Here is a 22,006-nt window from a genome sequence, read left to right as displayed (position 1 = left end):
CCTTTACTGTCTATGGTTTGAACTCTGAATATCCTCTGGGAGGCGACATACAGCATAATATGATTGATTTAGGTGTTCACTTTATATTTTGTAGTTTGCACATGATTACTACAGACTAAAGTGAGTAGCCTACCATTTTTTTCAATTGTTATGGACCTGTTAAGCAGTAAAACTAGGCCTACCGCGAGTTTGTAGGCCTACTCACAAACTATGCAGGTTGGTTACTGTCCTGTCCTTAATTTTACTGTCTATGGTCCTGTCACTGTAGGCAGTAAAAACAGCCATTATGGCACTATTATTGGCATCATGTATTAGAACGGTTGGACCAGTTATTTTAGCTGCAAGTCAGATATAACAGACACACTGGATGCCAAACGATGCTTTTAAAATAAAACACTCTATAAAAATAATCTGTGAAATAAAAGCATTGAATCTGTCAATTGTCGTAACACAAATAACAGAGATTATTAATGAAAACAGTGGAGGTGGCACATAGCCTAATATATATAATGAGTACCCTTTAGTAATGTTAAATCTATTCTTTAAAAGTTTCTTTTTTATTTTGAAACTTGTGAAGGGAAGTCTCTCTTATTTTGGAAGTTTTGACACTTTCCCTGTTTCCCCACCCACAACTGTCATACTCCACACACACTCACACAAACACCTTTTAATAAAGTGCACAGGTCTGTCTGTCAGATGAGACGTATGTTCCTGGACAGAGGAGAAGTCTGGACCTAAATGGAGTCCACCCTCCCCAAAGGTTTGTTATCTTTTTTTTTATACTATGATTGCTTTAACAATGTACTTAGTTTATAGTTTGATGTGTGTGGGCTTAATTGCATTGTGGTCCATCTCTTACTTATCAGACAACAATCATTTCAGGAAGAAAATTAATGATCCATTTGTTACTGTTTTATAGAGCTATTTCTATGACAGATATAGACTTTTTACATAAAACGAAGACTTTGTCTTCTTTCATTTTACTGTTAATGGTGTGTCACTTTTCTGAATTGTTGTAATAGTCAAGCAGTGTGCTAGATTTATGGCAAAGGGCACCAAAAAGTAATCAATCTGCATGCAAGTCAAGTCAAGTCATTTTATTTGTATAGCACATTTAAACAAACAACAGTTGACCTTAAGTGCTTTACAGGTAGAACAGGGAAGGCAGAAACAGTATGCCTTAAAGATACATAATCACATGTGCGAGGTACCATGAATATAGTTAGGCAAAGGAAGAATCAAATAATGTAACATAGAATAAAACAACAATGGAACACCGTTTGTAAATACAAAAAGATATAAAAAAGATAAGTTCAGTTCATAGCTCTGAATCTTAAAAAAGAAAAGAAAAAACACTAGGAATCAAAGGGAGTTAAAAGCAAGAGAGTAAAAATGCGTCTTCAGATTTGATTTAAAACTAGCAGTTGTATTACAGGATTTGATATGGGTTGGGAGGGAATTCCAGAGTTTGGGGGCTACTACAGAAAAGGCTCGGTCCCCTCTGGTTTTTAGGCGTGACCGGGGGATGACGAGGAGTTGTTGGGTTGTGGACCTGATGCAGGCACAATTTCATGCAGACACAATTTCATTGATTTAGCACGGTATGTTTGATTTGTACTCCTCTATGTTTTTAATCTGGCTGTCAGTTTAAGGAAGTGGGATAATAAAGGAAGAGCAGCCTGCATGGTGAAAAAAAAAGAAGAGTTTAGGATTCCACATTTATAAAAAAAAAAAAAAAAAAAAAAAGAGATCAGAGTAATTGGTTTGTCTCCTGTCACCCTGTACTGCGTAGCTCTAGCTGGAGCCGGCGCGGCAGGTGTCCAGCAGCCAGCGACAGTCCCTCCTGGTGGTTTGCAGCCACTGGCTGAAGCAGACCAGCCCGCAGACCTGGGCAAGGTAGAGGGAACCAAGAGTCAATCTGGACACCCGGCAGGGGCAAAAGATGGACAGGTAAGCAAACCAAAGGTGCATGGGCCCATGATGATTTGACACCAAATAGTCAAGATACTTTGTTATTCATTAGCTATAGTTATAGTTAGTTATTAATTCATGAAATCATTACTGCATTACAGTAAAGAACAGTGTTACTGTAATGCTTGTCTGTTCTGTTTATGTGTAATTATTTTCACCATATTTAATTTCTTTTTTTCCGCTGCGTCGAGGAGTAAACCTCTACATATGGGCGCCCGCTCTACCAACTGAGCTATCCGGGCGCCCGCTCCAGTTTGAATTCTAAAGATTGTGAAAGACACAGTAGAATATAATCTCTGATTTCTCTTTTCACCAGGAGTTGAACTCATTTGACAGCTCTCTGTCGTCCTCGGACAGCGAGGACGAGGGTATCGGCAAGAGAGACAAGAAGAAGAAACAGCTAAAGAAGAAGAAGAAGAAGGAGAAGAAGAAAGTATGTGTCTCAAAAAGCTTATCTTCATAAAAAAAGTAATATTCACTCTTGAGTGCTTTTACCATTTCTTAAGTATTTTCTTAAAAACTCAGTGTGAAAGTTGCACAGACTATGTTGGGACAGGGCTGACAGTAGTTACATGATGAAATCAGGTCAGTTGACAAAGAAGTCAGTTGACTTCGTGGTTTCTTAAGGGTGGCGCCTTGATTGGAAGCTACACATGTGAGGCAGAAATCATGAGATCTTCTGACTAATGACAGTGGAGTTCAGTGTGGGCTGCACCTAGAAAAAGCCAGTCAAACAGGAAAAAACTAGAAATTTGATATGGGCGTGTGTGTGTGCTCCGGTGGGTTTTTTTGGTTGGTAAAATGCTTGTGTCCATTTCTTTAGTGTGTTGCTAAGTGCTTGAAGAGCCCCTCCCTTCTGCCGCCATGAGCACCTTCTCTAGGCGGCTATGACAAAGCCTCGCTTCAGTGTGTTTTTAGTGACTCATTCATTTAGATTCTCATTTACATCTTTCACCAACAAAGAAAGGAATAAATAAACCTGTTTAATGTGTACGCAGGATTCCAGCTCGGCATCATCTTCCTCCTCTTCTTCTTCCTCCAGCAGCTCCTCAGACAGTGACAGTGAGGTAAGTTGTGGCATAAGTGACGCTCAATGATGACATATTGCTTGCATGCAACTCCTGCTTTGCTCTAACGTGTCACACACAAGTTGCTGTCATCACATACCTTTCAATACCAAAGAGCCCCTTGACCGACACTCATGACGAGGAAAATCTATTGTTTGCACTGATCTTTGTCAAGGTGATGTACGCTTGATGTACAGCTCCCAGTATTTTTTCAGTTGAAGCCAACACATTTCCTTTAAATGTGTTAAAGAGACTGTAGAAGTGATGGTTTTACAGTGCAGTTTTGTAAATTCTTCACAAATCTGTCCTGCAGCATTGCTAAATTAAGTCAATGTGCACAAACAATTTCACATCAGCATATGGGGGATTGATAGTCATTTCTAACTATGTCACTGCCTCAGGTGAGGATATTGTCAAAGCTAACAATATAGTCTGTAAAGAGAATATTTAGGGCGGAATGGCTGTCAAATTGACTGTATTTAGAAGTCTAAAAAGTGAGCTTTTATTGTGTCTTTTGGCAAGTTAAGGGATAAGCACATCAACCTTCCCCAGGGCTGATTTGTCAACTGTTTCAGCTTTTCAAATAGCTCTGAGCCAAAGATTAGCCATTAAAGTATTTCACCTTTTTGTCTCGTTCAGTAACATTTGGCTTTAAGTGACTGCAGCATGATGGCGTGATGTTTTTCTGAGGTCATAGGTGGAGACTCAGGAAAAGCGAGTTACTCACGACGCTGAAGGTGGCTTCCAATTCGGCAGTTAAGGGGACATTTAAGGGAAAAATTAAAGCTGAGACTTTTACAGTTTTTTCATATGTAGACCACATTAGACCAGGTCCAGATCCAAAACCATTGTACCTAGACTTGTCAAATCTGGACTAAATTATCCTAGAGAGGCTAAAGATTCTTAAAAACAGTTTCAGATTTGTGAAAACTTTATTCTATTTGTGAAAATGTAATAAAGGGAGATTTTACAGTTTTTTCATATGTAGACCACATTGGACCAGGTCCAGATCCAAAACCACTATACCTAGACTTATCAAATCTGACGCTGAAGGTGGCTTCCAATTCGGCAGTTAAGGGGACATTTAAGGGAAAAATTAAAGCTGAGACTTTTACAGTTTTTTCATATGTAGACCACATTAGACCAGGTCCAGATCCAAAACCATTGTACCTAGACTTGTCAAATCTGGACTAAATTATCCCAGAAAGGCTAAATATTCTTAAAAACACAGTTTCAGATAAGTGAAAGCTTTATTATATTTGTGAAAATGCAATAAAGGAAGAATTCACTTATTCTTCTTATTCTTATAGAGTCTGATGTGGTCTACATATGAAAAAAAAACTGTGAAATCCCCCTCTTTTGCACTTTAACAAATAGAATAAAGCTTTCACAAATCTGAAACTGTGTTTTTAAGAATCTTTAGCCTCTCTGGGATAATTTAGTCCAGATTTGACAAGTCTAGGTACAGTGGTTTTGGATCTGGACCTGATCCAATGTGGTCAGCAGTTTCCCTTAAATTTCCCCTTAACTGCAGAATCGGAAGCTGCGAATCGGAAGCCAACTTCAGCGTCGTGAGTTACTCAGCTCTTTCTGTCCTCTGTTCACAAACATTATACACGAAGTTTGCATTCCACACACGTTACCACCCATTGGTTCACATTACCAGTTAGCATTTAGAAGCTTTAAGGCACAAAAACAACACATGAGCAGAACGGCTGAAAAGTATGTGTGTATAACACTGGAATGCATTTCTTCCTGAGCTGTAGGCAGAGGCTTTAATGTCCTGATAGCTGATAGGCGGTATCTGACAGGAGAGGAACACACCCATTGACAATGTGTGAAACACCTTCTATATCTACCACAGCAAGTCAAGACAATTGTATGCTAATGCTTACAGTATGTGTGTAATAATAGCCATGTATGCAGTCTGTGCACATCATTATCCGTGTTGGTTTTGGCTGCATGTCCACAGTAACAGGATGTTTGTTATCTGACTGTATTGAAGGCAGATCATTCGTAATATATTACTAGTAGCTGACACCCAACCCTAATGCTAATTACTTTATCTTTATATATATTTACAAATGCAACAGTCACTTTGCAAACAAGCTTCATACACGAGGACACATACAGTTGAAGTTTTAAAACATCTAAAAACAACATTTGAAAGAATCAACATGCCCTTGCAGGATAACAAGAAGAAGAAGAAGAAGAAGAAAAAGAAGAACAACAACAACAACAACAAGGATGAGAAGAAAGAGTACGGCTGGGACAGTGTTAGCACATCTGGTAAGTGGAACACAGCATTTCTCATTTGCATTGTGAAACTGGTTCATGTTTTTAGATATCAAGTCCGGTGAGGATAATTTCCAGGCTCTGTACATTCTCCTTTATGAAATCATGTATATTGCATATCATTTTCCCACTTTGTGTGATATTGGTTATGTATGTTATGTTACGTTTGATATGTATGCTTGTACTCCAAAATCTTAAACAATCATTTCTAATGTTCTTTGCTAGAAGTTCATTCCATCTTGTCTGCTGCCGTTTAACATAACGTAGATTTTTTCCAGCATGCTGCATGCTTATTGGCTCACTGACGCTGATGAGATTTACTCCTTTGGTATTGAAATTGGATATCGAATGACAAGGCATTTTTCGATGCTTTAGAGGCAATTTGATCGGTGCCTAAAAAGTATTGAATTCGGTACCCAGCCCTACCTGACCCCCACAATTACACATTTTCTGGTCATAATGGACAGACAATTTAAATATACGGTGACACAAAAGAGAGTGAGCAACCACTTGGGTTGTCATTCAACCTTTGACATGCACTTTCTGATTTTTATTAACGCCCATATGGTCATTAGTAGTGAAATAATTGTCTGTGTTTTTGGAACCCTGTTAATGAAAACTTCATTACTCACATTGTAATTTATTGTTTAGTATGCAATTTAGAACTATTTTATGATATAGATATCTGTCAGCTGACAATGCATGGAACTTAAAAAAAAAAATCAGATGCTTTCCATTTTAACATATGTAATGTTTTCAGCTCCTGATGGCCAAATGGAACAGCAGAATGCAGAAGGTCTGAAGATGAGCCAGGTAAGAGAGAAATCAAACATTTTAAAACATGCTGTTTGCTGTTAAACTTGTCATTATAGAATTTCTATCCTTTTCTTGCTTCAGGATTTTGACTCATCAGATGACGAGAATGACAAGAAGAAAGAGAAGAATAAGAAGGACAAGAAGAAGAAGAAAAAGAAGAAGAAGGTATGTACACATTTCCCATAATACAGCAGATTATTCAACAATAACTGTTTTATTAGACTACTTAATGAAAACAATGAAACATTAATATATGAATTACAATTTCAACCTTTTTGTTATTAACTATCTACTGTACTTCTGTCCCAGGATTCTTCCTCATCTGACAGTTCATCCTCTGACAGTGAGGATGACAAGAAGAAGAAGAAGAAGAAGAAAAAGAAGACGAAAAAGAAGAAAAAGGTATGATTTATGATACTATACAGTTACAATATTGCAAATATATTGGGTGTCAACTGCCTGTCTGTGTAATGATCTAAACTGATACGTTAATTGTTTTGTTTCTCTTTTCAAAGGCCTCCAGCTCCTCTTCCTCAGATAGCTCTTCATCATCCTCCTCTGACAGCGACGATGACAAAAAGAAAAAGAAGAAAAAGGACAAGAAGAAAAGGAAAATGAAAGACAAGAAAAAGGTAAAGCAATGTGAATTTGATTTTTTTGTCATTTGTCCAACTGAGCTTGCTTCTGAGTATAAAAAGTGCTGCTATTATTATATTATTATATATATGTGTAAATTAGGAAGTATACAGTAACACATTTACAATTACAATGAATCACGTAATGTATGTTTCCTTGCTAATGACATCATTGTGTATTAAAAGACTTGTGTTGCTGAATAAATAATAATAATTATAATAAATAACACATTGTTGCATGATTGGCAAACAGATTCTTTATCTATGACGATTATACTATTTATTTTCATTGACACAGGATTCCAGCTCTTCATCAGCATCTTCATCTTCTGACAGTGATAAAGATAAGAAAAAGAAGAAGGACAAGAAAAAGAAGAAGGATAAGAAAAAGGTAAAATTCCTGAAGTCTCTAAATGAATGAGAAGGTTTTCAGGATTGAACTCACAATCCATTTCACTTATTGTAGAAATGCTGAGTCAGGTCCCTTTTTTCTTTTTTGGTTTTCTACATACAGGACGCTTAGTTTTCATTATGTTATGCACCAAGTATGAACAGTATCTACATTTGCCTGAGCTTGATTGTATTTGTGATCTTCCACAGGACGAAGAGCAGAATGAGCTCTGCAGTGCTACTGCTCTTTTAGCAATTGGTGAGTATTTCTATATCATAAATATGAATCACAACTGCAATTGCAACCAAACCTGTTGATATGGTTGATGCAGTACTGCTGGACTCCTCTGCAGATAGTGAGCTTGCAGGACCATGTGCTGATGGAGATAAAAAGAAAGATGAAGTTGCTGACAAGGTGAAATACTCACACGCACTGAATGCATGCAACACATGTATGCACAAATCCACCAGAAATCATTGTTGTTGTTTTTTTGTCACAACAGGCCAAGAAAGAGCTTAAAGCCACAGAAGAAGGCAAACTGTCCTCTGGATCGGCAGGTATGTGGGCTACTTGGACAAGTCAAGCAGAGGTTGAGGCTTGGAAAAAGTGTTGTTGTTTTGGTTGTAATGGTGTTTCCTGTCCAGCAGGGGGAGCAAAAGCATTCCCTATTGGTACTGAGGAAGGCCACCTGAGTGATGATGAGGGAGAAGGAGGTGAGGAGAAGGATAAGAAGAAGAAGAAGAAGAAGAAGAAGAAAAAGGTGATCATGATATGTGAATGCTGCTGTAAAGAGAATGCATTAGACTCTACTCCCTTTAAACAAAATAAAAATGAATGCAGCTTTTTCAATGGGCTTTACAGTTTTCTTAGTGCATCATCACCATTGCGTAATGTAGTTATGTTACAAGATATTTAAGATCAGAATTCACAGTGTAAAAAGAAAAGTTTTTTTGCTACAGGAATCTGATTCATCCTCAGACAGTGATATGGACAAAAAAGACTGTAGATGTTACTGTTTTTAAATTGCATCAGACATATAAATAGGCCTGTATATATCTTATGTTGCCTTTTTGTTATTTATTTTAACGGCACACTGTGAATTTAGTTTATTTGTTCAAAACCGATGAGTGTTGCTGTGTGCAGGCTGGGTGAATAAAAAACTCAAAATTGTCCATAAGTGAGAATGTGAGTGTGCCTTTCTCATTGAATTATTATGTGGATATCATATCATCGTATTTGATTTGATCTACAGGACTCGTCCAGCTCCTCTTCTTCATCTGATAGCTCCTCCTCAGACAGCGAAGATGACAAGAAAAAGAAAAAGAAGGTGAAGAACAAGAAGGATAAGCTTTGTGCCTCCTCCTCATCCTCTGATAGTGAAGAGGACAAGAAGAAGAAATATAAGTGGCTGAAGAAGAAGAAGGACAAAGTGTGTGCCTTTACAACACCTCTGAATATATCACTTTTGTACTTGTGCTGCTTAATGTTATTATATAATCTTCGGCTTTCTCTCTCCTTACAGGAGTCCTGCCCTTCCTCCTCGTCTTCGTCCTCTGATAGTGAAGAGGACAAGAAGAAGAAAAATAAGTGGCTGAAGAAGAAGCAGGTGTGTGCCTTCACAACAGCTCTGTATATAAAATGTTTGTACTTGTGCTGTTTAATGTCATTAGGTCATCCTTGTCTCTCTCTTTACAGGATTCCAGCTCTTCCTCCTCTGATAGTGAAGATGACAAGAAGAAGAAGAAGGAGAAGAAGAAGAAGAAGAAGAAGAAGAAGAAGAAGGTATGTACACATTTCCCATAATACAGCAGCTTATTCAACAATAACTGTTTTATTAGACTACGTAATGAAAACAATGAAACATTAATATATGAATTACATTTTAAACATTTGTGTTATTAACTATCTACCGTACTTCTGTCCTAGGACTCTTCCTCATCTGACAGTGAGGATGACAAGAAGAAGAAGAAGAAGAAGAAAAAGAAGAAGAAGAAGAAAAAGGTATGATTTATCTGACACTATACAGTTACAATATTGCAAATATATCGGGTGTCTTAATGAACTAGGATGCACTTCTGTGACTGACTGACTGACTGATATCCTTTTCTAGAAGTCCAGCTCTTCCTCCTCTACCTCGGATAGTGATGATGACAAGGTGAGATCACACACAAACACACACACAAACACACTAATGTACTTTTCCCTATTATATGAATTATTTACCGGTATTTACCGGTTTACAACAACAGTTAACAGAGATAAACAGCAGCAAAATGCATCAAGAGTATTTGTCCTTTTTTGACTTTAGAAGAAGAAGAAGAAGAAAGATAAGAAGAAGAAGAAGAAGAAGGATAAGAAGAAAAAGAAAAAGAAGGTGAGAACTTGTCATCTTTTGTTTTCCACTCCTGTTTTTTGGTTGATTATGAGTTACAAAAGTTACTTTTGAGGATATTAGCAATGAAGCTGCTGGTCATTGACAACTCAGCGACATTTTCTGCAAAAAACGTACTATTGATGCTCTTTGGTCAATGGTAGAAAGATTGAAGTGAAACAGCTGAATCACCATGTCAGCGTGCATGCGGGCTGTAATCACTAGACCAACACTTTTTATTTCTTCCAACTCACAACAGAAGGGTACATCACCACTGTGTAATTAGTGCTGTATGAATGCAATTTTATGTCTTATCATCATTTTCTGTCCAGGACTCTTCTTCTTCTGACTCCTCCAGTGATTCTTCTAGTGATGACGATGAGAAGAAAAAGAAGAAGGATAAGAAGAAGAAAAAGAAAGCCAAGAAAAAGGTAAAACAAAGTCAATGTGTTGTATTTTACAGAAAAATAAAAAAATAAAAGGCAAAAATAAACACACTTACCATATTTGCATCCATCAAGGACTCAGATTCTTCTAGCAGTGATGATGACAAGAAGAAAAAGAAGAAAGACAAGAAGAAAGAGAAGGATAAGAAGAAGAAAAAGAAAGACAAGAAAAAGGTAAAACAAAGTGGATGTGTTGTATAAGTGCTATTTTCTAAGATGTCTTTTTTGGGGGATAAAAAGGCAATAGATTAACACAATTACCATATTTACATCCACCAAGGACTCAGATTCATCTAGCAGTGATGATGACAAGAAGAAGAAAAAGAAGAAAGACAAGAAGAAGAAAAAGAAGGACGACAAAAAGAAGGTAATGTACAGTAGTGTGTGATAAGAAAACATTTATGCTATTTTTTTGTTTAAAATAGATAGATGATAGAGTGTTTCCATGCTTTATATTTGAGCAGGACTCCAGCAGTTCTAGTGACAGTGACAAGAAAAATAAAAAGGTAATTTACTCATGACATGGGATACCATCAGATTATATCTAATGTGAAGGTGAAAAGACTGACTTTTTTCTTACTGTTTGGCCTTCAGAGTTCGGGCTCATCAGGAAGTGAAACTGACAAGAAGAAAAAGATTGTAAGTTTGTTCCTAATATAAAGGATTTGAAAAATATTATGGGTGATTACAAGCATTACATTGGGTCAAGCAGATATTTTCCATCTAAGATGTCCTTTTGTATGGTTAACCTTTTTAAATAACAGCTGTTGATTTCATTCCAGGAAAGCCCTGATGGTGAGCAAAGTGGCCTGCCAAAAACTGAAGTTTCAAGCTCAGTTGGTGGCAGCCTTTCAGCTCCCGGTGACAGCTACTCTAAGCCTGGTGGTTCTTCTACTTCTGTCTCCTTCGTGTCACTCCCGTCCAAACCCATGGTGAAGCTGGATCCTCTGAGTCCTTCAGCTTTCTCCAAGCTCTCTGCCTCTGGCTCTTTACTGAGTATGGGAGATAGGGCTCCCATTCGCAGACCTCCCAGCCCCATGGAGTCTCTGATGGCGAGCACAAGGAGGTTTGGAGACGGAGCGACCCGTTCCACCTCGCACCTCAACTCTAGTGACGTATTGAGAGGCGCCAAGCCTTACTAATAATGAGATGTCATAGATCAAAATAGATGTTGTGTATTTCTTTAAAAAGTATGGCTTACACGACACTGAAGGCTGTGTGATGTCATATGCTCTAATGATGTTCTTATCACCCTGATTTTATGCATGAATATTATGATGAGAGGTTACTATATAAAGATGCATTGCGACATGATAAAACATTTTAAGTTGAGGAAGAAAATGATACCATGATAAATGACTATATATATATATATATATATATATATATATATATAGGCAATACTTTTTAATTGGTAAGAAAATGCACATTAGTGGCAGAAATATCAATTCACAATCACATGAAATAATTCAAAATCCTTGCTTTGCTGAATAAAACAATGTGATTTCATTTGTTTTGTTTCCTGTCTTTACTTCCTATGCTACCTTCAGGTACTGCTACATCTCCGGTTCTTCATGTACAGAGCAAGAACTAACATTATGGCCACTGGAGCTATTTGTTGGCTTTGGATGCAGATGTGTATTGTGCTGGTGTATCTAAAGAAAGAGGGGAATGAGAATAAAGCCTCTAACATATATGTTTTACTAAAATATTATAGTCTGCAAATGACAGTGTAAACATTTTGTACCAGTGAAATACTAACTGGAAATAAAGGGTTGCTTTATTTACAGCCTGCACACTACAATAAGGGTGCTTTCTCCCACAGTTTTAATACTTTGTCTTGGTGTTAGCGTACTATAACTTTAAAATGACATCAGCTGGTAATGACATGACATACAAGCTGTTTTAGGTTCTCTGACATCAGTTTTCCTTGTTAGATGGACCCTACATGGATCCCAAAAGTAGTATACACTTTTCCCCAGTATTTTATCATCATCAAGAACATCAATAGCAACAGCGTCACACCCTTCTCCCCAGGCTTAGCCTTTTATCCACCAGCAACAATAATTCATCTTTAAAAATTATAATATTGTAACTTCCCAAAGAATATATAATTATATATATAAACATTTAAATAAATGATTTCACAACCAGTGGTGAAATATAGGCCTACTACTTAAGTATGCACCTACAATGTGCAACTTGTTTCCATTGTGTGCTGCGTCATACTTCTACTCAGTGGTGTAACGTTAGTGGTAGCTGATGTGGTGGATGTAGCCTAGCCTACTACTAGGTAGATGGGTTACAACTTGCGCTTGTCATAGGAAGTAGCTAACTGCTATATCCACCTGTACTTAGAACGTAGCATGAGGACATTAGGTCTCCATAAAAATGAATGTTTAACCCTAACTGTAAAATTAAGGTTTTACCCAGCGGGGCAGTGTTTGAATGACGTGTGTAGCTACGTCGCATGGTTTAGGTGCGGTTAATCTGTTTCCGGTGTGAGAAAAGGATAAAACGCAGCCGGTCCCCTCCTTCTTTAGTCACCTGTTTGGGAAATTTTACGAACAGAGTCAACAAAATGTCTTTCGACTTGTCTTCAGGTAGGCTCAAAATGATGTTGCTATTCATGAGGAAACCTTGAATTAGGCTATAGGCTAATGTTTGTTTATTTGACTTTAACGGCATTTTTCTTGGTAACTAGAGTTGAAGACTGCAGGCATGTTTACCTTAATTAATTTTCCAATATATGCTTTAGAAACAAAACCCAAATGTGTATCGGATGTGTAGCTGTCCCCTGCTGTGTCTCTCAGATTCTGTTTACCATCTGTCTCTTTTGCATGTGTGCAGCTTTAGGTCAGGAAGATGAGGTGAAGAAGGAGGCTGCTCAGAAGGATGAGTTTAATTTGCCCTGGCAGAAGAAGAAGGACAAGGACAAGGTAGGATTTTTGTACATTCTAACAAAGATGCACAGAGGTGTTCCAGGTGTAGTTCTATATCTATATCTATGGTTTCAGATGTAGGCTGAGAAGTAGAATTTGGCAATTACTTTGTAGCTGTTTGTTTTTTAATACAATACACTGCAGCCAACACAATTCATACTATACATCGATTCTTTATAATTAGTGGAATCAAACCCAATCCTTAAGACTAAACCAATAGAATTATTTAACATTTCCCATTTTAAGGAAGGTGGCAAGTCTAACAAAGAGGACAAGTCTGACAAAGAGGACAAGTCTGACAAAAAGCACAAGTCTGACAAAGAGGACAAGTCTGACAAAAAGCATAAGTCTGAAAAATCCAAGGACAAAGACAGCAAAGACCACAAGATGAAGCACAAGAAGAAAAAGGAAAAGAAGGAGGGCAAGAAATCAGGCTCTTCATCCTCCAGCAGCAGTGATGAGGTAGGTGCTGCAGTTAATTTTAAGAGACTGTTAGCTAATTTCATTTTAGATATAAAATAGTTTACTGGGTGAACAGGGCTTTGTTGTGTTGGATGTTTGGCACACTGAACACCCACAGAGCGACTTTTAGCCCTCAGTGTTCAGTTTGTGAAGGTGTTCTCACATTGATGTTAATGTTAATATTAAGGTCCTACAATTTCATAAATGTGCATACAAGGATAACCCTAACCCTAAAAAAAAAGGGAGGGGAAAGTGGCAAAATAAGATTCTGGGACGTGCTGCCATTCTGTTTCACAATATCAAAAGATATACTGTCCACTTGACAACATCTTACCAAAAATAATTATTTTCCAGCACTTTATGGGGTGTGTCACTGCCCCAGCTCTCAAAATTAGATACAAATCAGCTAAACAGATAACATGCCTGTCACACCTCATGTCAAAGGTTGGTATGCACCAGACTAGTGGAACAGGCCTGAGTAACGTTGAAAGTTCAAATCGTATGTGACGCACCACACAGTCCTGTGTTTGTGCTGTTTTCATTAATTTATTGCTCCCACTTTTAAGTAATAACCTTCCAGATCTCCAGATTACTTTTTAGCTTGTTGACCTGCAGCCATACTTCTATCTTATCACCTTTGGGCTATATTCCTTTAACATTGTTGCAGCTTTATTCAGAGGAAACAGATTCCAAACATGTTGATCACATTTGTATGAATACGTTTTTTTTTTTTTTTTCATACAAATGGTTAAGCAAAAGAACCAAGCACAGGGTGGGAGATAAGGGAAACCGGTCAGAAAGGGGTGCCATAAAGGAGTGCCATAAAGGAGCTGTTGTTGTCTAATCACCTTCATAAAAGTGAACACCCTGCAGTCATACGTGTCATGGTCTGACCACACCCCATAACATCCCTGTTCCAAAAATGAATGTCACTTTGGTGTTTGTTACGGCTCATGCTGCTGCCACAAAGATTCATCCATTAAAGATACAGAAGGAGCTGTGGCATTTAAGATCTTCTTAAAAAAATCTAAATGGGTAACACTTTAGAATACATTTTACAGTGCAAATATTTGTACTAACAGTGTACTGTACAGTCTGGAAAAAGGAGGTCACAATCTGGTAACTTAATTTATAAGGGAAGATTACACAGGGTGCTGCTCATTGTTAAGGAGTTCAAGTACAAATGTGTTTTTATAAGATTTCTACAGTAAAGCTGAACTGAAAGCTAGGAGCGTTTACCTAACCGCTAAGGCAAGTATAGAAGATGATTTGATGTTCTTCCACTTTGTAACGATCATGAACTGTGACACTACAGTCATTGAAAAACCTTACTTAAGAGTTATTGATTCAAACATTTAAATATGATATGACAAGCTTTTATATACATACAGTATCTTTCAAAATGAGTGTCTCTTCTAACTGTAAAACTATTTCAACTTGTATCCAAAACTGAGCAGTCCTAATGCCAAAACCACAAGCAATACTAATCTCTATATGTATGCTACATGTGTCAGAATCAGAAAGAGATTTATTGCCAGGTAAGTAACACTTACTAGGTTGGAGGTGCATACATAAAAACAATGTAAAATAAATACAGAAACAAATAACCCATATATAACTATTGTTATATACAGTATACTGTAAAACGTTTCGCCCTTTCTGCAGTAACCAGATTGTCCTTTTTTGTCATTTCAGGAATGATTCTTCCTCGATCTCTTATGATCTTGTCTGTTGACAAAATGAGTGTGTGGTTGAATGTACAGTAGTACCAACTTTTCTCCCTGTCCTTTTATTGGTGTCGCCGAAACATGCTGGTCTTGTGTAAAGAAATCTGCTGATTCAATAAAGTAAATCTTCGGTCAAAAAAATGCCTGTAGTTTTTATTTTCCCATCAAGTCCTGTCAGATAAAGTGATATTTCTGCACTACAAGAAGGCAGTGTTTTTTTTTTGTTTTTTTTTATTTATTTTTAAGGTCAGTTAAAGTTAAAAATCCAAGATTAAAGCTGTTTTTTATTTTCAAGATTTATATTTTAATAATACAAAAAAATATAGACAATGTTGTTTGTCATGGTAATTGATTGAAATCAATTTTGTTGAAATGGAAAAAACAGAAATAATTTTTTTTTTTTTTTTTAAATGTCTGTCCGATACATATAGTAAAATGTGCAATGTTACACTCTGAAGTGTAATCGGAGATGAAGTATAAAGTTGTGTAAAATGGAAATAAAGTAAAGAACCAGTACCTGAAAATTGTACATGAGTAAATATGAGTTAAAGCAGATGCCATCCATGCAGTGAAAACAGTGTTGGTCCAGGTTGAATTGTTTAAACAACAAAATGACCCTGGAGGAAAAGCTTCAATCGTACATAACAGACATCACATGCAATTTGAACGTATGAATGTAGTTTTTGGCTATAGGAAATTGGGATTGGGTTGGCTGTTTGTAATAACTAAAATAGTCTTAGATTAATATAAAAAAAATAATTGTTAGTTGTTGGGCCCCCACACAAAATCCAATATGTGTAGCCAAAAATGAAAAAACTATTTCAACACATGCTATAAGGTCCCAAAAAAAAGGGTATGGATCAAACAGAACCTCATACGTGTAGTGAGCAATTATTGTAGATCATGTTTTGTCTCCCGTTGCTTTTGTTCTGTGTTCAGTGTTCCCTGTGCCGTGTGTGACACTATAGACCGTATCATTCTGCTCTGCATCCATACATCAGTACAAATACCTGTTAATTATGAATTGCTGTTAAAGCTTTAGTGCGTAACTTTTTGATATTAATGAACGTCCGTTACATTCAAACCATTGCCAAATGAGTTGCTACAAAGCTAATAAAGACTATCAGCGCCACACAACTCTCTCTGCATGTCTCAGTATGGCTATGTTCAGAACATCGTGGTGTCCGGTGACTTTCCTGCGCAGAAACTCAAGTGAAGATAATTACCTCTTCTGAAGAGTCCATGTGTTGTGTTTCTTAATCCTCTGTGTCCTCCTTGGCTACTGTGCGCGGTCACAAAAGGCTCGTATCATGTGGACGCGCCGACAGTGTTGTCATTACTCATGGGGGCCGCAGGAACTACGCACTATGAAATAAAGCCAAATTATAATGTTTCTTTCTTCTAAAATACAGCAAAATATCACAGAATTTGAAGTTTTTTTCGACCAGAAACAACAGTGAACATCAACAGTACACTACCATATGATTTGATAGCATTGTGCAGTTGTTTAATTTTACCAAAAGTAAGGGAGAGACAGAAGCCACCTGCACCTATCAACTGATAATCATTGCTCATCCTTCTGTCTGGAATCAAACAAAAAGATCAGTATGTTGAGACAAGAAAATATCTTTGGATATTTTTTTACCCAATTTGTGACTAAGGTTAATTTCTTTTAGTGTATTTTGCTTCAGTAGTGGAGGAGATTTTTTTCTGATGGTTAACAAATTAAAGCAACCTGTGGTGTTTTGCTATTTTAGCCTTGCGTGTGAGTCAGGACCCATTTCCTGCACTCTCCATGTTGGAGACCATTGCCATTCTTATTAGAGGTTTCTGAAACAACAGAGTTTGATTAAGAAATGATTAGGGTCGGGCAGTGTGCAGCATAAAGCCAATCTGTTTTCAGTTGACACCAGAGATCTCCTTCAGGCATTCTGTAACTAACAACAAACAGAGTCAATCACGTGACATGACAAACAAGCTGTTCTACATTCTCTAACCTGAGGGTCATTGTTACATGTAGAGTACACACTGTTTCCTAATCATAGCTAACAGCTATAGAGTCACATTCTTCTCCAGGCTTAGCCTTTTATCCCCCAACAATAATAATAATAACACTATTAATGATAAAAAAGTATGTATAAAAAAAAAGTTAACATTGTAACTTACAAGAGAAGATATTGTGTAAGTATGTCAGAATTTTGAAAGGTGGAAATACTTTACTAGACATGTAGATTTATTCATTACTAAAAATAACTTTTTGGACTCAATAACGAATTGATAATTACTTATTTGCGATGTAAAACACAGCATGGTCATCAAGGGAGAGAAGAAAGAGTTGAAATCACCTTGATCAGCTAACATTAAAATGCTATTTTACACGTTAATGCAGAGGTGGGTGTTACATATTAAAACACTGAAATGGGACGTTCTGAATAATAAATACTTTTTACTTTTGATACAATATGTATATTAAATATATCACAGCATCAACAGTCATATCATTACCTTAAATTATTCACACTCCACAATAATGTGGCCTATTCAGACTTACCACTGTGCAGGTTTGTAATATCATTCTTGACTCTGATATCTCCGCCTGCATTTGAAAGCAGCCGCCCTGCGGTGAATGAAATTACTTTCAATAACAGTGGGCGTTTCTCAATCTGTGTTCTTCTATTGACTTGTGTTCTTGTGTCTCTGTGAAACGTCATCTTGTGTTGCCAAAGTATTGTCCCAATACACAAGTTCGCATTTCACCAAGAACAGATAAGATTCCCGGAAATGTTCTTGACACGCCCATTTTACCGAAAAACAAAGAAGAAGTGGCGAGGAAAAATCCCTCTAAAAAACAATTGTAGGGAGGGAGGGCAGTAAAATAAAGAAGAAGGGGTTGCAAGCATTGGACGCTAGCTGCAGAGTACAGGCACGGCGAAGCTGCACAGGGTTGTGCACCTCAAGAAATACGCTGGAAAAAGATAAGGACTCGGGAGTAAACTCCCAGAAGCAATTAGTAACAAGCATTTTGGACGGGTGCCACAAATAGTAATAGTAATAGTAACAGTAATAGAAACAGTAATAGAAAGGAGAGGAGAGAGCAGCTCAGTGTGTCAAAGGAAGGAAGTCCCCGGCAGTCTAGGACTATAGCACGTAAGTATAACAGGTAACAAGAGAGACAGGTCATAAGGAGAGGTAGCTTTTTGGGCTAGAACTCCCCCTCGGATCTGGCTTGGCTGGCTGTCCTACTTATGTATATAATCTAACAATTATGAAGAAAAGTGGAGAGGTAACACTCAACTCACAACATACAAATAGAGAAGACTAATGAGGTAGTCACAATCATGTACGAAACATAAACTGGTACCACAAACCTGATACACAGTACATAGGGTATAACTTCAGAAATCAAACTTGTAGTAAAGACTAAACTCAATTATTAACAGGACAATGAGACTAATACAGAGAAATATGATTTTTTGTGAAACACCCTTACTACTTATACCTAATAGGTACAATATATGAATAACAAAGATTTTAGTTTTAAATAATTAATAAAAAAAATTTTGATTTTTATTATTAAAGATATATTATCAAAAATAACAGTGGTGGAACCAGGATATACTGATATGTGGGTAGAACAATAATTTTATTTACAAATATATATCATTTTATATAATACTTTGAATTTGATTGTTTATTGACAAGTATATTGTGTATCCAAATAAAATGGTGTTTAATTATTCTAGAGAACATATATAAGAATAATTTCAAACTAGGAACCCCATATAGTCTTGAATTAATTACATTACAAATTGAATCACAGAGAAATAGCCTACCAACTCAGACAATTTAATCAACCAAGTGTTAATCTTTACAGTTATGTCAATTGTGTCAAATAGCACTAAGATCTAGTAAAACAAGAATAGACAAGACTTTGTCTGAGCAGTTAAAAGTTAGTAATTTCACCAGTGTCTCTGGATAAAATATTGAAACATCAAATAAACTGTTGTATGTAGAAAATATAACTGATTAGCAACCACCTTCCAAGATTTGGATAAAAAGAAGGTTAGATATAGGTCTATAGTTTTAAGACCTAGGATCAGGGTGGGTTAGAAGGTTTTAAACTACAAAGTAATTAATAGCATAAAATTATTTTAAACAGGTAATAGTTTGTTACAGAAGGTAAGCTAGCTAACTAAATAATTGAAATTAAGGATAAAAATAAGTATATAAGTATCTAAACTCAAAGGACTAGTTAAAATAAAACCAATTGTTTAATAATAAAATCATGAAGACACTACTCAGAGCTAGAGGAATAGATGGCTCAGTAGAGCTGTGGCTATCTGTCAGCCTGGCGACAGTGCGAAAAGAAACCTTGGGAGGATGCATTGGTTGGTAACTTGTATGAACTTCGCGGCACCTGTATCCCAACAATAATTTCGGCATTCAACGGTCGGATTTCCAGTAGGCTACATAGAAATTTAACAATTTTCGCCATCTTATTCATCACTAAATTCACTTCTGAGAACATTTTAGGCGAGAAATGAACGGTTTAGATTTCGAATATAGGCAATCTTGCGAAAATCTTTGCCGAATTGACAATTTGCTCCAAAGTTTTCGGAGTTTTCGGAGCTCCATATAATGACGCGCCCGCCAGCTTGCACCTGCCGGGGCCGCTAGCTCAGCGCTCAGACAGTCACACTCGGAGACCCCGCTGTAAGCCGGAGGTCTAAAAGACTAAAAGACCTCCGGCTTACATAAGAGGCTTTTATTTCGCCGTTGACGGATTGTTTGTTTAAATAACACAACACATGTCCATCATAAGATTAAAGGGAACCTGTGGTTAACTGTCTTTTCGGAGTTAAACTCCACAAGCACACACACAGACACACACACACACACACACACACAGCGCAGCAGGCAGAGGAGATAGTGATAGTGATGATGATGAAGGCAAAGAGCAGAGCTATGAAAGTGCCAGCGAGAGTCCCAGTTCTGACTTCAGCTCGAGTGGGCTGACAGTTGGTCAGCGAGCCAGCAGCACCCCGTGGCTCTCCCATGAAAATGATGACTGTGTATCTAGTGATAGCAACTCTGGCTCGTTCTCCCCGACGCCAGATCTCCCCGTTCCAGAGTCACAAAATGAACTTCCCTTTGAGGAGGTTAAAAAGAAAAGAGGTCGTACTATAACCTATAAAAAAGATAATAAACGTCTGGACGATAAACCGACGCCATAGGCTTAGCTTCTCCCCAAAAACATCATGTCCTGTTTAAAAATATCCACCTGGAACGCTCGTGGCATCCAATCTAAATCTTTTAGATCTAAGAAATTGAAATATCTGTTAGACACAGACTTTGATATCCTGTGTACTCAGGAGCTCAGACTGAGCACGTGTAACGACGTTGCAGATGTGTGTAATATGTGGAACAAAGGACAGAGTGTAATATCTATTGGGGAAAGTAAAGCTGATGGTGTTGGTATATTCTTTAAAACAAATGATGTTGTTGTAATACGAAGAAGAGATTTAATCCCAGGTAGACTTCTTATGATTGACTGTTATTATAGGGGTGAAAAATACCTTGTCATTAATGTATACACTGCTCCCGATAGAGTTAGAAAAACTCAATTATTTAAAAGACTTAGAGAGCTTTTAACAGTAGGCTATAAACTTATTCTGTGTGGTGATTTTACTACAGTCAAAATAAAATGATATAGTTAGTCCCAATGTTTTTAAACTACTAAGGGAAGGTTAAGCTTTTAAAAGAAATATGTGATGAAGCTAAATTAATAGATGTGTGTCGCGAAATTTATCCTGTCGGGGTCCAATTCACCCGCTTTGACCACAAGACAGAGAGAGATATACCCGTTTCTTCTCGGGAGACTTGTTTAAATTATGCATAGGCTATAGCCTACATTATATTTAGTATTTAGTTCATATTTTTGGTGTATTTGTTTTCTGATTGATTAGAAGTTGAGTTTCAGTCTGTATGATAAATGAACAGTTGTACATAAAGTGGTAACCTATGTTGTTACCTACCTACCTTATGTAGACTAAAGGGGAGACACCAACCTTTATATTTTGAATTTCTAATTTCCATCTCCCTGGGCATATACAGTGCACTACAATAATATAGAAATGATAATTCCACATAACACTAATAGGAACACCTAAGACACACCAGTGCATATGCCTATTTATTTTTTTATTTAAACTGACTTAAACTTATACACTAATAATAGTAGGGATCGCGCTCCACTCTTTTGAATAAGTAAGGGTTGTTTGAGTTAAACCATAAACAATTAAATTAAAGCTCAATTAGTTTTATTTTTCAATATTATTGCAATAGTTGTAGCATTTTTTTTTCATAACACTTTTTATTATACAGACAAAATTTAACATTAGATCATTAAAGAGACAAGCATAAAAGAAAACATTCCCTGCACTTTTATCTTTTTACACATTTCTTTCCAACATATAACTAAAAGAGGAAAGAAAAAAGAACAAGAATCACAGCAACAACAGAGTAACCACCATACCAAACCCCGCCCCCCATCCACCCAGGAGGAATAGAAAATATCGGCAGTCTCTACAAGCGATTATCTTAAAAAACAAACAAACAAAAAAAATAATAATTATATGTTATCAATTGTATGACATACCTAGATTTTTTTTTTAAATTGCTCACCCATTATATATTTAGTCGGAATCTAGTGATGATACAGAGTCGTAAAGATTTAAAATAGGGTTCCAGGTTTTATAAAATGTATCAGTTGAGCCCCGAGTTGAATACTTCAATTTTTCAAGTGAAATGAATGACATCAGATCTTTTAATTAAGAGGTAGTTGGTGGAGGGGTTGGACACTTCAAATGCAACAAGATGCACC

The 22,006-nt window shown here is 36.9% G+C and overlaps 2 protein-coding genes across 8 annotated transcripts; both read left to right on the top strand.

The window, feature by feature from the left end:
• Positions 1-676: 676 nt before the first annotated feature.
• LOC120573880 (cylicin-2) lies at positions 677-11,501 on the top strand. Of its 7 annotated transcripts, none has more exons than XM_039823819.1 (27): positions 677-760; positions 1,793-1,950; positions 2,288-2,404; positions 2,970-3,038; positions 5,228-5,327; positions 6,094-6,146; positions 6,231-6,314; positions 6,459-6,551; positions 6,665-6,781; positions 7,083-7,175; positions 7,385-7,433; positions 7,528-7,589; positions 7,678-7,732; positions 7,823-7,935; positions 8,116-8,119; positions 8,426-8,604; positions 8,698-8,781; positions 8,871-8,957; positions 9,102-9,176; positions 9,286-9,330; positions 9,484-9,549; positions 9,879-9,977; positions 10,068-10,166; positions 10,273-10,359; positions 10,457-10,498; positions 10,587-10,631; positions 10,775-11,501. In XM_039823819.1, the coding sequence occupies exons 1-27, from the start codon at positions 739-741 to the stop codon at positions 11,132-11,134; spliced, it is 2,457 nt and encodes an 818-aa protein (XP_039679753.1). In that variant the 5' UTR covers positions 677-738; the 3' UTR covers positions 11,135-11,501. The 7 variants fall into 7 exon arrangements, with proteins under 7 accessions (XP_039679753.1, XP_039679745.1, XP_039679721.1 ...); XM_039823811.1 differs by having other exon boundaries at positions 7,820-7,935; XM_039823787.1 differs by having other exon boundaries at positions 7,507-7,589.
• A 946-nt stretch (positions 11,502-12,447) lies between these two features.
• Positions 12,448-15,264, top strand: si:ch1073-340i21.1 (putative uncharacterized protein DDB_G0292636). The gene is made up of 4 exons (XM_039818712.1): positions 12,448-12,595; positions 12,843-12,931; positions 13,181-13,396; positions 15,092-15,264. The coding sequence occupies exons 1-4, from the start codon at positions 12,574-12,576 to the stop codon at positions 15,095-15,097; spliced, it is 333 nt and encodes a 110-aa protein (XP_039674646.1). The 5' UTR covers positions 12,448-12,573; the 3' UTR covers positions 15,098-15,264.
• The last annotated feature ends 6,742 nt before the right edge of the window (positions 15,265-22,006 follow it).

Source organism: Perca fluviatilis, chromosome 2 (assembly GCF_010015445.1).
Source record: "Perca fluviatilis chromosome 2, GENO_Pfluv_1.0, whole genome shotgun sequence".
Classification (NCBI taxonomy): domain Eukaryota; kingdom Metazoa; phylum Chordata; class Actinopteri; order Perciformes; family Percidae; genus Perca; species Perca fluviatilis.
The sequence above is the reverse complement of the archived record's forward strand: the minus strand, read 5'-3'. Positions and strand labels throughout refer to the sequence as shown.